We start from the raw sequence: 16,627 nt of genomic DNA, 5'->3' as shown, positions 1-16,627 counted from the left end.
TGGAGGTGGAACTGGTATATCAGTTGGAGGGACCGTTGCACCCTCAATAGGTATAGGGACAGGTGTGGTCTGATAAATTGTAGTAGAGTCAGGCAGCGTAGTAACTGGAGGAATATTCTCACTCCTTGGGTGCTTACGCATCATTAATTATAGAATGAACTGCCACTCCTGGGGTGACATTGGCTCTTTGGCCAGTTCTTGTCTTCTTTTTAGGTGCCATATACTCAAAGTTAGAGCAAAGCACGAGTTAAAGAAGGAACAATCTTACAATCAGCTTTATCGCATGATAGAGAACGTGAAAGAAGGGTATTATTCCTAAATAGCCATGTAACATCCTAATTATAGATGTTGTCGACAACACACCGATAAGAAGGACTCTACTAGACACGGCTCCGAGACATCCCAAGACACTTTAAAACCTTCGGTTTTGATACCAAGTTTGTCACGCCCCAAAATCAGGGAGCGAGACCGGCACGCAACCGAGTGAACCTGGCCGAGCAAGCCTGTTAGATTTTCTTCTACCCAAACTCATACATAAATGGAGATAATACATATTTTCATTAATTAGCCAATAAGGTGATCACGTCTACAATACCAATTCATTACCAATAGTTTCATCATTTTAAAGTCTCAAATTTCACACACATTTTTCATAGTCTGAAATGGAATAATTAATACAACCACAACATAATATTGTTTGACCTTCACAGCACCAATATACAACTCACACTATGTCTACGGAGCCTCTATAGATAAACAAGATTACTATGATAATGCCGGCAATAAGGCCCCGGCTATACCTCAAACACAATACACAATGAATAAAAGATACATGACCCCGAAATGAAGTAGGGCTCACCAAGTCAGATGGGAAGAGGGTGTACCGCTGTCACTGATTAATGTCTCCTGCTGTGGAATCACCTGCATCCATTAAAGATGCAGCGCCCCCGAAAAAAGGGACGTTAGTACCGTTGAATAACACTAATATGTATAACTAAACACCTTCTCAGTAGAATGAATAATATTACGAGAAGGAACAATCATACAATCAATGGAAGCCTCGAACAATACCAAAACATAAAGTTAGAACCACATAAATTTTCAAGTAAATTTCCATATTTTTAAGTTGGAGATCCTTAGTACCAATGTATCATCGTTCACAATACCATTATTCACAATACCAATACCACCATACTTTTAGCACGGAGTCGATCATGACCCGATCGGTTAGGCCATCTCATTAGAGACATCAACCACAATCACTCTCAATACCAATACCACCGTACCTTTAGCAAGAAATCTAATCACGACCCAATCGGTTGGGCCATCTTATTAGAGACATCAAGCACAATCACAATTTCAATTACAATTTCCAATACAATTACCACCATGTGTGCGGTATGGCATCTGATCACGACCTTATCGGCTAGGCCGTCTCATTCGAGACATCAATCTTTTTATATCGGTCATTTCATTTCATACTTCTTTTACATCTTTTCATTTCATTGGCAGTAGTGGCCACAATTATAAAATCATTCTTAGCACTTGGCCGTATTTCATAATTCAAATTCCTTTTCCACTTTCAAACACCATCATCGTCATCAACAATAACAAGGCTTTTCAATTCAAGACTTTAAATACTCATGGGAGCAACTAAGAATCTTAGGCACATAGAGACTTTTCACACAATTTGGCATAACAACCTTTATTTGAACTTGACTTGAAGTCTTAACATTTTCAACACACATCCCATGCTTTGAACACATCCTCAAATGATAAGATAGCATGATAAAAGAATTTGGAATTCATATTGAACATATATCTTTCAACACAAGCATATTCGGAATGGCCAAATTTATAATGATCAATTCGGGACTTACACAAATTACACGAACACCGTGGGATTCAATTCTAAGAGAAGAGTTTATCCAATATACCTCAATTGAGCTTCTTTGAACTCTAAAATATTCCGGAATTCTTAGCAACTTCAATCGGTTTTAGAAATATAACAAGTTGAACCAAAATTAGGAAGATGATCATGGTTCTAGCTCATTTGAGCATTTTATCAAACACTAGGTGTGTATTAAGGTTTGAAGGTTCTTTTATGGAGGATTCCATCATCCTACAACCCATTCTTTACCAATTTTAGCTCATAATCTTCCTACACCCTTTTATAACACATGCATGCAAAATAAACATCTCATATACCCAAGAATTGTCTTGCTAATTACCCATTTTTAGATAAATTTCGAAATTTAGTGCTAGGGTGTAAAATCTTACCTCTAGGATGAAAATCTAGTGAGTTTTGATGGCAGACGATTTGAGCAAGAATTGAAGGACAATTTGTTGAAGATCACTCTCCCACTCTAGGGCACACTCCCACTCTCAAAATATCAGGTTTTAGCTCAAAACTGACTTATCCCCTCTCTCTACCCAGCCATGGGGTTATTTAATGGGATCCTACGTGCACGGCTGCACACCTGGGCAAGTGGCCGCGCACACAGGGCAGAAACTCCCAAATATGTGCGGCCGCGCATCTGGCCGTGCATATGACATAGGTCCAGTTCAATAGCCATAACTTTCTGTATACATATCCAAATGACAAACAGTTTGATGCGTTGGAAACTAGACTCAAAGAACTTTAATTTGATAGGTAGATCACCACCTAAGTCATTATATTTTTGTAGCAGCATGCATTTGAAGTAGGATGTTGTGCGAATTGAGACATCCTTTCCACGTAATGTATCCAACTTGTTCCACACAAATTCTTGCCATTCACAAAACTCCATAGTATGTTCCAACACACCTTAAACACATATTTTCATTTCAAAATGATGTGGTTCTATCCTATGGGTCTCCTTTGATACTCGAACACGTTATTCCCAAATACTGTTGGCGCACCTTATAATCTTAAATTATTAGGAAATTTTAATGGGGCCTTACACTACCAGAGGCCAAAAATTACATCAAACAACATCAATTTTACGAATCGTAGCTTAATTCAAGCCTATTGAAACTATGAACATCTGATTTCCAAAACTAATGTCGATTCATACCAAAACAACTCCAATTGACCTCAAATTTTGCACACAAATCATAAATGACATGGCCGACCTATTCCAATTTCCATTATTGGAATCCGACCCCGATATTTATAAAGTCAACTCACAGTCAAACTTCTCAACATTCCAAACCTTCAACTTTCTAACTTTTGACAATTCAAGCTGAAACGACATACAGACCTACAAATCACTATCCGGACATGCTACTAAGTTCAAAATCACCATTTGGAGCTATTGGAACAATCAAAACTCCATTCAGGAGTCGTCTAAACAAAATTAAAACTACGATCAACTCCTTCAACTTAAACTTCTAACTTTGGGACTAAGTGTCCCATTTTACTCTGAAACACACCCGAACATAAACCAAACACCCCTAGAAAGTCACATAACCATAGTACAACATAGAGGAGAAATTAAATAGGGGATCAGAGCAAAAATACTTAAGACGATAGCCCGAGTCATTACAGCGATCACGAGGAGTAAGTCGCAAGCACGTAGAGTGTTCTGGATGGCAGACGAAATGTACTTCGAGTTCGCGAAGTGGTGACGCATTTACAAAGCATTGGATGGGAGTGGTCATCATGATCATGAGTGGATGGTCGCATTCGCGATGATTCACGCATGCGTTATAGACTTTGGAGGTTCTTGGGATTAGTTCTTTCCACTTGCTGAGTTTGCTTATAATAATAGCTACCGATCGAGCATTCAGATAGCTCCATATGTGGCATTATAAAGGCAATTTCGCTCGCCAGTTGGCTGGTTTGTACAGGGAAAGGCTCGGTTGTTGGATACCGATTTGGTACAGGATGCCTTGGATAAAGTCAAAGTTATTCAGGATCGACTTTGCATAGCTCAGTCTAGGCAAAAAAGTTATGCCGACCGAAAGGTTCGTGATATTGCATTCATGGTTGGATAAAGAATATTGCTCCGGTTTTCACTTATGAAAGGTGTAATGAGGTTCGAAAAGAAGGGCAAGTTGAACCCTAGGTATATTGGACCTTTCAAAATTCTTGAAAGGGTAGGTGAAGTAGCCTACAGGCTTGCACTACCACCTAGTTTATCATCGATTCATCTGGTGTTCTATGTGTCTATGCTTCGGAAATATCATGGTGATCCGTCCCATGTGTTAGATTTTAGCTCAGTCCAATTGGACAAAGATTTGACTTATGAAAAGGAGTCAGTAGCTATTCTAGCCTGGTAGGTCCGATAGTTGAGGTCTAAGAGTTATCCTTCAGTTCGGGTACAATGCAGAGGCCAGCCGGTAGAAGCATCTACCTGGGAGTCCGAGTCAGACATGCGAAGTAAATATCCACACCTTTTTACCAGCTCAGGTACTTTTCTAATTTCGTTCGAGGACGAACGTTTGTTTTAGAGGTGGAGAATGTGATGACCCAAAATGTCATCTTTAAATTTAATAATTAATTATGTGTTCTAAGACCTCGACAAGAACTATTCATCATTTCTCGACTTGCGTGCGTAGTTCGTATAATTTTTCGGAAAGCTTTTATGTGAAAAATGGATTAAAATGTGAAATAGAGCCTTAAAACTCAACTAAGTTGACTTTGGTCAACATTTTGAGCAAACTGACCCAGATCAATGTTTTGACAATTCCAGTAGGTCCGTATCGTGATTTGGGACTTGATCGTAGGTCCGGAATTTCATTTGGAGGTCCCTAGCTCAAGTTATGTCCATTCAACGTACTAGAAATTTAAAAGTTAAAGATTTCTAGGTTTGATCACGGAGTTGAATTTTTGATATCGGGGCCGGAATCCGATTCTGAAAATTGGAATAGCTCTATTATGCCATTTATGACTTGTGTCCCAAATTTTAAGTCATTCCGGATTCATTTAATATGTTTCGGCAGAAGTTTTGTAAATTGAAAAGTTTGAAACTCAAAAGTTCGAATCGAGGTGTGAATTATAATTTTGATGTTATTTGATATGATTTGAGATCCTGAGTAAGTCCGTGTTATGTTTTAGGACTTGTTGCTTTATTTGGTTGAGGTCACGTGGGCCTCGAGTGAGTTTCGGAGGGTTAACTGATCGAACTTGGACTTAAAAGAAAATCTAAAGATTTCTGCCATCTGATGTAATCGCATCTGCGGAATTTCCATTGCAGGTGCGAGCTCGTAGAAGCGAGCCTTCCATCGCAGATGCGGGACTGGGTTGGCCAGGGGTCTTCGCAGGTGCGGCCATTTTTGCGCAAAAGCGCGACCGCAGATGCGGTCCTAAACATTGTAGAAGCGGAGGCTGTGCAAGTGAGGTTCGCAGAAGCGAAACTCCTTCCGCAAAAGCGGATGCGCAGGTACGAGCCCAGGCATCGTAGGTGTGAAAATGCATGGGCAATATATAAATCGAAGAGTCCGAGATTTTTCTCATTTTTAGACATTTCAAGCACGGATTTAGGCGACTGCAAAGGGATTTTTCACGACTTTGAATTGTGTAAGTGTTCTATAACCAAAAGTAATTATATTTCATAAATCCTTGTCCATATTCATCACTTATTTCAGATTTAGATGCAAGAAATTAGAATTTTTGTAAAACTTTCCAAAAATGAAAGATTAAGATTTGAAGGTCCATTTGACATCGGAATTTGATAATTTTTGTATGGTTGGACTCGTCTCGAAACGGGTGTTCGGATTTCGTAAGTTTTTCTGAGATTCGAGATGTGGGCCCCACTATTGATTTTTTAGATGAATTTTAGATTTTAATCTGGAAAATTAGCAAATTCATATGGAATTAATCCCTACGATTTGTATTGAGTATATTGAATTGTTTATGAATATATTTGAGGATTTTAGACACGAATTCGCGAGGCAAAGGTTTATTGGATTCTTGAATTTGGTTGCAAAGTGAGGTAAGTGTCGTGGTTAACCTTGACTTGAGGGAGTAGGACTTATTTGTTTATTTGCTACATGATTTAATATACGGGTACAACGTATATGTGAGGTGACGAGTATTTATGCGTTGTGGTTGAGTCAAAGCATGCGAGTGGAATTTGTTTATTGTGAATAATTGTCTATTTAATTAAGATATTCCTGTTTATTGTGAATAATTGTCTATTATTGATTATTTGATCATTATTCGTGAAATTATTATTCATTTAATTATTATTGAATATTTTGGAAGGTGAAGTCGATATGTTGGTATTGAATTGATTGATAAGTGTATATCCCCGCATTTGAATACTCTTCCGAATTTATATTATTATTTTCATGGTAAGGAAGAGTGTAAAAGCACGAAGGGTGTTGTCGTGCCATTTGTGAGTGTAAAAGCACGAAGGGTGTTGTCGTGTCATTTGTGAGTGTAAAAGCACGAAGGGTGTTGTCGTGCCTTTTGTGAGTGTAAAAGCACGAAGGGTGGTGCCGTGTCATTTTCAAATGAGAGTAAAAGCACGAAGGGTGATGCCGTGCCATTTTCATATTATCATTTGCTCATTTTATTGTTGATGAATTAATTGACAACTAAGTGATACATCTCCTGCTGAAATTATTATATCTTTCCCCTTCGCATGTTCCCTCCCAATTTATAAATTATTATTTATTGTATTATTGTTTCTTTGTATTGTATATACTTGTAGAGGTTGTTTATGTACGTGTCTTGTCATAGACTCGTCACTATTTTGTTGAGGTTAGGCTCGGCACTTACCAGTACATGAGGTCTGTTGTACTGATACTGCACTCTGCACTTCTTGTGCAAATTTCGTAATTGGTCCCAATGCCGTATAGTAGATTTGCCCGGATACAATTACCAGTGGAGACTTGAGGTATAATTGCACATTGTTCACAGTTCTGAAGTCCTCTTCTATCTTATCTCAGCTATGTATTATATTTCAAACAACTTGAATTTTATTCAGACCTTTATTTGTATTATTGTAGAAGCTCGTGCACTTGTGACTCCAGTTCTGGGATGGTATTTAGATTTCGCAATTATTATGGTTTACTCACTTTATTTCAGACTTTATTTCCGCATTTGTTTCCTTGTTATTAATAAATTTAAAATTTAATTAAAATGGATAATTATATTCTAACGTTGGCTTGCCTAGCAAGTGAAATATTATGTGCCATCACGGTCCCAAAGGTGGGAATTTCAGGTCGTGACAGTAGTACCTTCTCCCTAACCATGTAAGCAACATCACGAACCTTCCGATCAGCGTATCTCTTCTTCATCCTCCTCCACCAATAGTGTTGCCTCAAGTCCCGGTACATCTTTGCGGACCCCGATTAAATGGAATACCACTAAATATGGGCCTCCTCAAGGATCAACTCACATAGCCCATCTACATTAGGCACACAAATCCGAATTTGCATCCTCAACACCCCATCATCCCCAATAGTAACATTCTTCGCATCACCATGCTAAACTGTGTCCTTAAGGACAAGCAAATGGGGATAATCATATTGGAGCTCTCTGATGCGATCATATAAGGAAGACCGAGAAACCACACAAGCTAGAACCCGATTGGGCTCCGAAACATCTAATCTCACAATCTGGTTGGCCAAGGCCTGAACATTAACTGCAAGCGGTCTCTTACCAATAGGAATAAATGTAAGGCTATCCATACACACCGCATTTCTACTCAGGGCATCGACCACCATATTGGCCTTCCCAGGATGATACAGAAAGTTAATATCATAGTCCTTTAGCAGCTCCAACCATCTCTACTGCCTCAAGTTTAGATCCTTTTGTTTGAACGAGTGCTGGAAACTCTGATGATCCGTAAATACCTCACAAGACACACCGTAGATATAATGCCTCCAAATCTTCAATTCATGAATGATGGCTACCAACTCCAAATCACGAATAGGGTAGTTCTTCCCATGGGGCTTCAACTAGCGCAAAGCATAAGCAATCACTCTACCATCCTGCATCAAGACACACCCGATACCGATCCGAGATGCATCACAATACACTGTATAAGATCTTGACGCTGAAGGCAAAATTAGAACTGGAGTTGTGGTTAAGGCAGTCTTGAGCTTTTGAAAGATCTCTTCACACTCATCCGATCACCTAAATAGAGTACCCTTCTGGGTCAATTTGGTCAAAGGCACTGCAATAGACGAAAAGCCCTCCACAAAGAGACGATAATAACTGGCCAACCCGAAAAAGCTCTGAATCTCAGTAGATGAGGACAGTCTTGGCCAACTATGAACCGCCTATATCTTCTTTGGATCCACCTTAATCCCCTCACTGGACACCACGTGCCCCAAGAACGCCACCGAACTAAGCCAAAACTCACACTTGGAGAACTTGGCATAAAGTTTCTCCTCCTCTAGCCTCTGTAGTACAATCCTCAAATGTTGTGCATAGGGGTGGGCATAAAATTTGAAAAACCAAATTCCGAATTGAACCGAATTAATTTTGTATCTTGGTATCCGATTTTTCAGTTCTTAGGTATTATTCGATATAGATTTTTGATATTTTGGTTCAGTACTCGGTATTGAATTTTTGATATTTCGGTATACCAAAATACCAAAATATATTAAGTCCAAGCCCATATCTATTTCTATTTTCCAGCCCAATAAAGAATAAACCTAAGCCCAACACCCCTAATCGCTTTGGCCTTAGTTAGTCCCTTAGGGCTTAGAGACTTAGAGAGCATAGGGTAAAACATTGCTTGACTGCTGTTGTAATTCACGACTACAATAGCAGAGACGGAGACGGAGACTTCCCGACCTCGGCGGTGGCGACTCCTCTCCTCGGCGACTGCTTGTTTGCTCATTGTTGACCTTTATTCTTTAATCTTCAAGTCTTCAATAGGTTCACAACTTCTTCATTCTTCATTCTTCAGGTTTTATGTTAGTTTCAACTTGTTATATTTCATTAAGTTTCTTATGTTGAATAATCAGTTTTTGAGCATTTAAAGAATAATTGTTTTGGGGGTTTTAGCTACTGAAAAGACCAGAGTTATGTACTTGAACTTGTATGGAGTTAAGAATTTAAGAATCATTGTTTTTTCCAAACTCAGTCTTAAAATTTTCTTTTCTAGAAAATTGTCGTCAAAGAGCACTGAGGTTGCCAGCTGAGAAGGACTACATTAAAATCAAATCAAGAAGCTCGAGTCGCTAAATTTTTCAAACATTACATTCCTTTGAAAAGCTTTGCCAGATTCCCTTAGGCCACTGGCAAAAGAACAATATCATCTTAGAGTAGAAGAGTAAGTAAGAAAGAACAATATCATCTTAGAGCATAAATCTCTTCCTGTCTATTTGCAATGTTCACATTTTCTTTTCATGATCCAATGTTGCAATTGTTAAATCTAGGTCACTGCACTCTATGAATTGTTTTTTACTCTATGTAATTATCAAGATTATATTTTCTATGTTTGCCTTTGAGTGGTTGAATTCTCAACAGAAGTTAGAAGAGACGTTACGTAATAGGCATAACATAATCTTGGACAATTTGGACAACTTTGGTATGATACCGAAACCGTACCGAACCAAATAAGAAAATATTAAACTGTATCGAACTACTTTAGTACGGTATTTGGTATGCACATTTGATATGCTGAATATCAAAGTACCGAACCGTAGTTATTAAATACTATATCAAAGTAACGAACGCTCTCCCCTAGTTGTGCATGCCCATCCTTGCTATATGAGTAAACAGAACACTATGACAAATGAGTCAAGATATGGCTGAAATACATTGTTCATCAGATGTATGATTGTTGCTGGGGCATTGGTCAGCCCAAAAGACATCACAAGGAACTCATAGTAACTGTAGAGGATCCTGAATGCCGTCTTCAAAATATTCGAGTCCCGAATCTTCAACTGGTGATACCCAGACCTCAAGTCAATCTTAGAGAACACCCTCGTTCTTTCAATTCCTTCAACTCAGTTGGTTTCATACGATACGGAGGAATAGAAATGGGTTGAGTACCCGGCACCAAGTCAATACCAAAATCAATATCCCTATTGGGTGGCATACCCGTCAGGTCTGCAAGAAATACATCCGAAAAATATCGTACTACCGATACAGAATCAATAGTAGGAGTATCAGCATTAATATCCCTCACATAGGCCAAATATTCCAGACACCCCTTCTCAACCATCCGTTGGACCTTCAAATATGAAAGAGAGAGCCTATATATATTAATAGGTAAACTTGTTCCCGAATAATAGAAATCTCTTAGTATAAACTTGTTCACTCTTTAGGCAAAGAAAAGGGATAACCTTTTAATACTTCTTACAAGGGGTGTACATGGAACGGGTTGGTTCGGTTTTTATCAAAACCAAACTAAACCAACTATATCAGTTTGGATTGGTTCGGTTTCGTCGGGTTTTTCGAATTTTTGGGTTTTTTGTTACTTAAATATTATTTCAATATTACTTTGTTAAATATTTGATAAGTAAATATATATTTAGTAAAAATATAAAAAATTAACAAACATATTATCGATTAAAATATTCTTATGGGAGAATTCTATTAGTAACACATAATAGTTATTTTTTTTTATCGTCTGACAATAATTTTTCGTTGATGTACACTTTCAGGTTAAATCGAATTTAGTAATTAAACATAAAAATCAATATGATACATAAATATTAATAATCACTTTACATTTGAAAAAGATATAAGAATTTAATAAATCTTAACATATGATATGAATATGGAAGAACAAAGAGATAGACGCATTCCAGTAACACTTGATAAGAAAGTGATCATACAACTCATTATTTAAGGTCAATAAATATGGAGTACTTCATATTCTATTAAAATTTATATCTCGCAAGAGAATCCCAAATATTTCTAGACATTTTTTAAAAATAATTCTATATAAAATCTTAAAAGTATATATAAAAATTATATATTTATATGTCAGATTGGTTTAGATTTTTTTACTCAATACCAAACCAAGTCGGGTGTTTTAATCGGTTTGGTTTGACTTTTCGGTTTGGTACGGTTTTTCGGTTCTGTTTGTACACACATGCTCCTTACGTGTTAATTTATGTGGATCTATAACTATTTTATGAGTCAATATTTGGTTATCAATATTATAGTTTTAAGAAAATACCATTAATTTCATATCTATTTTTCTTTTAAAATGCAAAACTAACAAACAAATATTATCGTTTGATATGTATAAAGTCATTCTTTTATAGTATCAGATTACGTTGATTATCAAACAAAGATTGTTATAACTAATAAAGATGCACATTTCATGCACTCATAAATATGATATTGTTTTATGCATTTTCAATTTAGCAGATGCTAATGAAATAAAGGTGATTTGGATGTGAAGTAGTGGATTAAATTTGTGTTGAAGCCATAAAGTATTGATATTGCTAATAAAACTTTTTAGGACACGGTAGAGCAAGATAAATTTTTATGGCTAGAAAAGATGCACAGTTCATGCACGCATTCTATATGTTCATAGCACGTGCATCTTTTATGTTTCGTTACTTAAACTTAACTCACTTTGGATAACTAACTATGCCCGAAGTGATATTTTGGAGTAATTATCAATCCTTGAGAATTTCTTTAACACAATGTTGAAAATTTTATTCGTAAATATATTTTTTTTCGTGCGTACATTATAATAATCTTATTTTATTAATTGATACTGTTTATTATAAAATGATGATCATGAACCCTAACGAATAAGTACAATTAAAGAGATATAAACAAGTGTTAATAGATATTTTCTTTGTTAATAGGTAGATATGGACGGAACTTCACAAATAACAAAGTAGATTATAATTTCATTATACGGACTGAAACCTATTTTGGAACTAAATCTGGTCAACTTGTTGCAATCGATGGCCTTGAAAGATACTATCATTTTTATCGAAATTGTATCCGACGAGAAAGTTTGATTGGGCCATATTCCCAAAGAAAGACTGATCTACCATTCGTTTAAAGGCTAGGCACTGAAGTTTGCTACTATTTAGAATTGGAGGCATTATATTCTCCCCGGACAATAGGACATCAGCTCCAATAAAATGAAGCGTCATTGGAGGAATATCAGTGCCTTTCAGATCTTTGTAGCAGAGACTTAGCCTAGATGAAGAGTTGTCAACCCACGGTTCTACTTTAATGGCTTCTCTCACCAATGTATTGAATTGATTGTAAAACAGTGTAGGAAAGAAAGTATAAGTAGTTCCTGAGTCAATCACAATATTTTCCTCTTGAAAAACTCTAGAAGAATTAACAACAAGGTCAAGTTTTTGTTCACTAACTGGTATGCCTAAGAGGGTCAAGAAATAGTACACAAAGGTTGGTTTAACAATAACTGGATTGTCACCAAAGGTAAGTTTGCTAGGGATATCTAGTTGTTCCCTTGGCATAAAATAGTAGGATATTTTTTGTCCAAATGTTGGACTAAGTTGTGACACTAAAGACGCATAAGATGCGCCAATCTCTATTACGCCAGACATCATAGGGTTCACTGGTATAGATTTGGATATGTGACCACATCCATAAACAATACTTGGGAAAGAAGTTTCTTCTCCATTTTCATTTTCATAATAGAAAGTAAAAGTTTATGTGGCTACATCACCAAATGAGTAACTACTAGCAACGTAAGTCACAGAATACAATTCCTTGGCAGCTATTCTAAAAGCATTTATCTGAATAATTACTGAATATCAACTTAAAGGTTGAAGAGTTTACGGGATAGAAGATGAGGATATCTTGCTTGTAACAATCTAGACAAGGTTGGCATTGTATCCAATTAATATGACTGCCAGTGTCAACAAGTGCTAGTTGGAACTTTGGAGGAGTTCCAACAGAAAGGTTTATAAAGTATGCACCCAGAGGGTCAGGTACTAACTCGATTCGGAGTGAATTTGGAGAAGATAGAGGAGACATTATTTTTGAAAATGGTGAATAAGCTGAATAGTTGTCTCAAATTATTTATTATTTTAGAATTTCAAGACAAAATTAGTTACTTTTTTTAATTTTACCCTTGTAGTAATTGTTGTTGAAGACTGCAAACACCTCATTTATGGGGTGATATTATGATTGCTCAAATACCAATAAGATAATAAGAAAATAAAGCGAAAAAAATAACATGTACTAATAGAAATATAACAATAACATAATACAAGACCAAACCACTACTACTGGTATTGGAAACAAATACTCTCGACTATTTACTATCCTTTTATCTTAATTCTCAACCTCCATACCTTTCTGTCAAGGGTTATGTCCTTGGTAAGTTGAAGCAACGCCATATCTTGCCTAATCACCTCTCCCCAATACTTTTTTCGCCTACCTTTACCCCTTCTCATACCCACCAAGGGTCAACCTCTCACACCTCTTTGCATGAACATCTGTGCTTCTTCTCTTCACATGACCATACCTTCTAAACCTCGCTTCCCACATCTTGTCCTCCACCGAGACTACTCCTATAATTAGTTGAATGTCTTTATTCCTAATCTTATCGATCCTAGTATTCCCGCACATCTATCTAAACATGAGTGCAAGAAATGTGCATCTTTGTTAGTAATAACATTCTTTGTTTAATAATCAACACAATCTAAGTCGTATCCGACGAAAATGGCATTATATTCTTCATAGATAATAGCACATCATCTTCAATAAAAATAAAGCTTCATTGGAGGAATATCAATGCCTTCCATATCTTTGTAAGAGAGACTCCACTCTGATGATGAGTTGTCAACCCACGGTTCTTTTTTAATGGTTTCGCTCGCTAATGTTTCAAGTTGGTTATAGAACGGTGAAGGAAGGAAAGTATAAGAAGTTTCTAAGTCAATCACAATATTATCCTCTTGAAAACCAGTAGAAGGATTAAAACAAGGTCCAAGTTTTGTTCACCAACTGATATGCCTAAGAGGGTCAATAGTATACATTGTAAGGATTAACAACCATTATAGTGAAAACACTCATAGATCCCCAAGCATTCTCACTGAGGATAAGTTTGCTAGAGATCTAATTGTGGAAAAGGCACAAAACAATAGAATATTTTCCTCCATAGATGATACAGACTGAAGTCCACGTATGCGTATCAAAGTAGAATATAACAGACTTTAGAAGTCTAAAGCTAATTAAATAAATTAGGCCATCTTGATACAATCAGTGGCCTTAAAGGATACTGTCCTTTTATCTATATCATATCCAACGAGAAAATTTGATTAGGCCACTAATGAGCGCAAAACACAATACTAAATTAATGCTCGCTAGTTAAAGATAGTGTAATTAATTTATCGTCTCCGCATGGATTGAATTTAAATAGTGTTTGAATAATCTTTAGTTAATTACCATCCAGAAAAATTAACTCTTGATTGAATGATTATCAACTATGATTAACTACTAAAATTTAAAAAATTAACAGTTGATCACAGAAGACAACAGATGAGCAATAAAGAAATATCAATGAGAGAAATAAAGGTAATTGGCTAGACAAGTGCAAGACAATTGATTCGGGATCCAATTGTTGAATTAGCTCACTCTATAATACTGTTGATTCTCACTAATTCAATAGATAATTAGATTACACTTGATGTTAATGTTCCTCTTTCGATTAAACGTTAATTTCAGTAATTAATCCAAGTGAAGCATGGTGAAAAATTGCAACGAATAAAATGATGGTTTTAGTCTAAAGGATAACTTCTCACAAATATTTTCCTATTTTCTAGTTTGATTAATAATTCAAGAGGCTCTTTCAATTACCTAGTTAAATCACGAATTTAAACTATAGCGTAAGATGTAAAAAAATTCAATATCAAGCTCCTCTTTTGATTAATCAAAATAATAAATAACTTCACAATACGAATTAAAACTTACCAATTAATTAAAATAATTGTCAAGAATCGAATCTCTAATCAAGTTATGAGTACACCATATATGTCAACACCCTAAGTGAAATTACTCCATAGCAATGGAAAAAGCTATCTCAATAACGTTTAAAAATATAGAAAACATCAATGCTAATGATTTGATACAAACTACCGTATTGCACCGATTGTCACACCCCTTTTTACCACCCGCAAAATATATTATATGGATTGTTGTGGATTAAAGATTTTTTTTCAATTAAAGTGACAAATTTGAATAGGGATTATTTTACTTACATAGTCGCCACTTGGAATTGATTTTTGGTGTTCCAAGTCATTTTTTATTTGAATCCCTATTCAAAGGAAAGTTTGACTCTATATTTATTGGTCCACGAAAATAAGAGACCGGGTAAGAAATTTTGTTGACCGGGGAGATGGTATAAGGCATTCCCCGAATTCCGTGGTTCTAGCATGGTCGCTTTTATTTATTAAAACATGGCTTAATTAATATGGATAAATTGCGTGGTTTTGCCTTAAAGTACAGTTGTCTATTACCTTTTATTAATTAACTAAATTTTCTTAATTTTGGCCTAGGAGCGTATAGAGGTCTTTCTTTTTATCGTGTATGTTTAACCAAGGAGCGAGTATGAATGCATGGTCAAAAATAATTTATTATTAAAGAGTCAAGGAGCAGAAATGCTCACGTGACTATTTTATCAATTAAATGTTGACCAAAGATCGTGTATGAATACATGGTCTACATTTGAAACGTGCCTAAAATTGTCTTATCGTTTAAATTATTTGAGGTAATTAAGTTATTAATTAATTACTCGAGAGGCAAGGATTAAAATTGTTTAACTAAATATGAACATCAAACTTAGACTAACTCATGTTTATTGTTTTTTATGGCATTTGGCCACTCTATTTATCTATTGAAAAAAAAATAGCTCAACTTTGTTATTAAAAGATAATGGGCAAACTCATGAATTTTATTGGTATTGGACGGTTGCAATTTAGTATACAAAACCTGCCAGCTGAAATGGATTCGTGTGGCCCAATTAGCTATATAGAAAATGGACAGCTTTGTTGTTAAAGGGGATCTTTACATAAATAGTCGCCTATATTCATTATTTACTTTTTCTATCCATATACATAAATTATATATTGATTACATATAATTATATACATATAGTACATAAGTTATACATATATAATATCTTCGCTGACTATTTTTAGTTTAAGTGATTGGGTGGGCGGCTATTTAGGTGAATTCTTCTTAAAGAAAACTGGGCCAGCTTAATGTTGAAGTTGTTGGGCCCAACGAGTTAAGTTTTGTCCTTCTTTGCGGCAGATTAAATCTCATGGCCCTATTATTCATAACTCAATTTGAAAGATCATCTTTTATTGGCTTTTATAAATCGTATTTAAACCACAAAATTCAAACAGCAAAGGACATTGTGTTAATCATTAATGCAATCTAACAGTGAGCATAATACCCAAATTACATATAATATTCCAAACCAACAATAATAAAAAATCAGAGATTTGGAGAAGATATTGGACTCTTCAAGATGCATTTCTTTTTCTTTTTAAAACAACTAGCGGAGAATTTAATGTATTTACAGCTAAACTTTAATTTACAGAAAATCTAATGGTAAAGAGCTTATTACAAAGTCGGTCTTTGAAACATAGAATAGAAACTACAACTATATATGTGTGTATATACTGTTACGACACTTAGAGTTCTTACCATTCAAGATTTTCAAATAAGCTTAAAGATTCATGCCATGTGCTTCAAGTTTGCATTTTTAACAAGACTATGACA

The 16,627-nt window shown here is 35.8% G+C and overlaps 1 protein-coding gene across 1 annotated transcript; it reads right to left on the bottom strand.

Moving 5' to 3' along the window:
- Window positions 1–11,796: 11,796 nt before the first annotated feature.
- Window positions 11,797–12,441, bottom strand: LOC107807099 (aspartic proteinase CDR1-like). Its single transcript, XM_016631393.1, has one exon. It carries the CDS (start codon window positions 12,439–12,441, stop codon window positions 11,797–11,799), a length of 645 nt encoding a protein of 214 aa, XP_016486879.1.
- Between the last annotated feature and the right edge of the window lie 4,186 nt (window positions 12,442–16,627).

The sequence above is a fragment of the Nicotiana tabacum genome, chromosome 19 (genome assembly GCF_000715075.1).
Source record: "Nicotiana tabacum cultivar K326 chromosome 19, ASM71507v2, whole genome shotgun sequence".
NCBI classification, from domain to species: Eukaryota; Viridiplantae; Streptophyta; class Magnoliopsida; order Solanales; family Solanaceae; genus Nicotiana; species Nicotiana tabacum.
The sequence above is the reverse complement of the archived record's forward strand: the minus strand, read 5'-3'. Positions and strand labels throughout refer to the sequence as shown.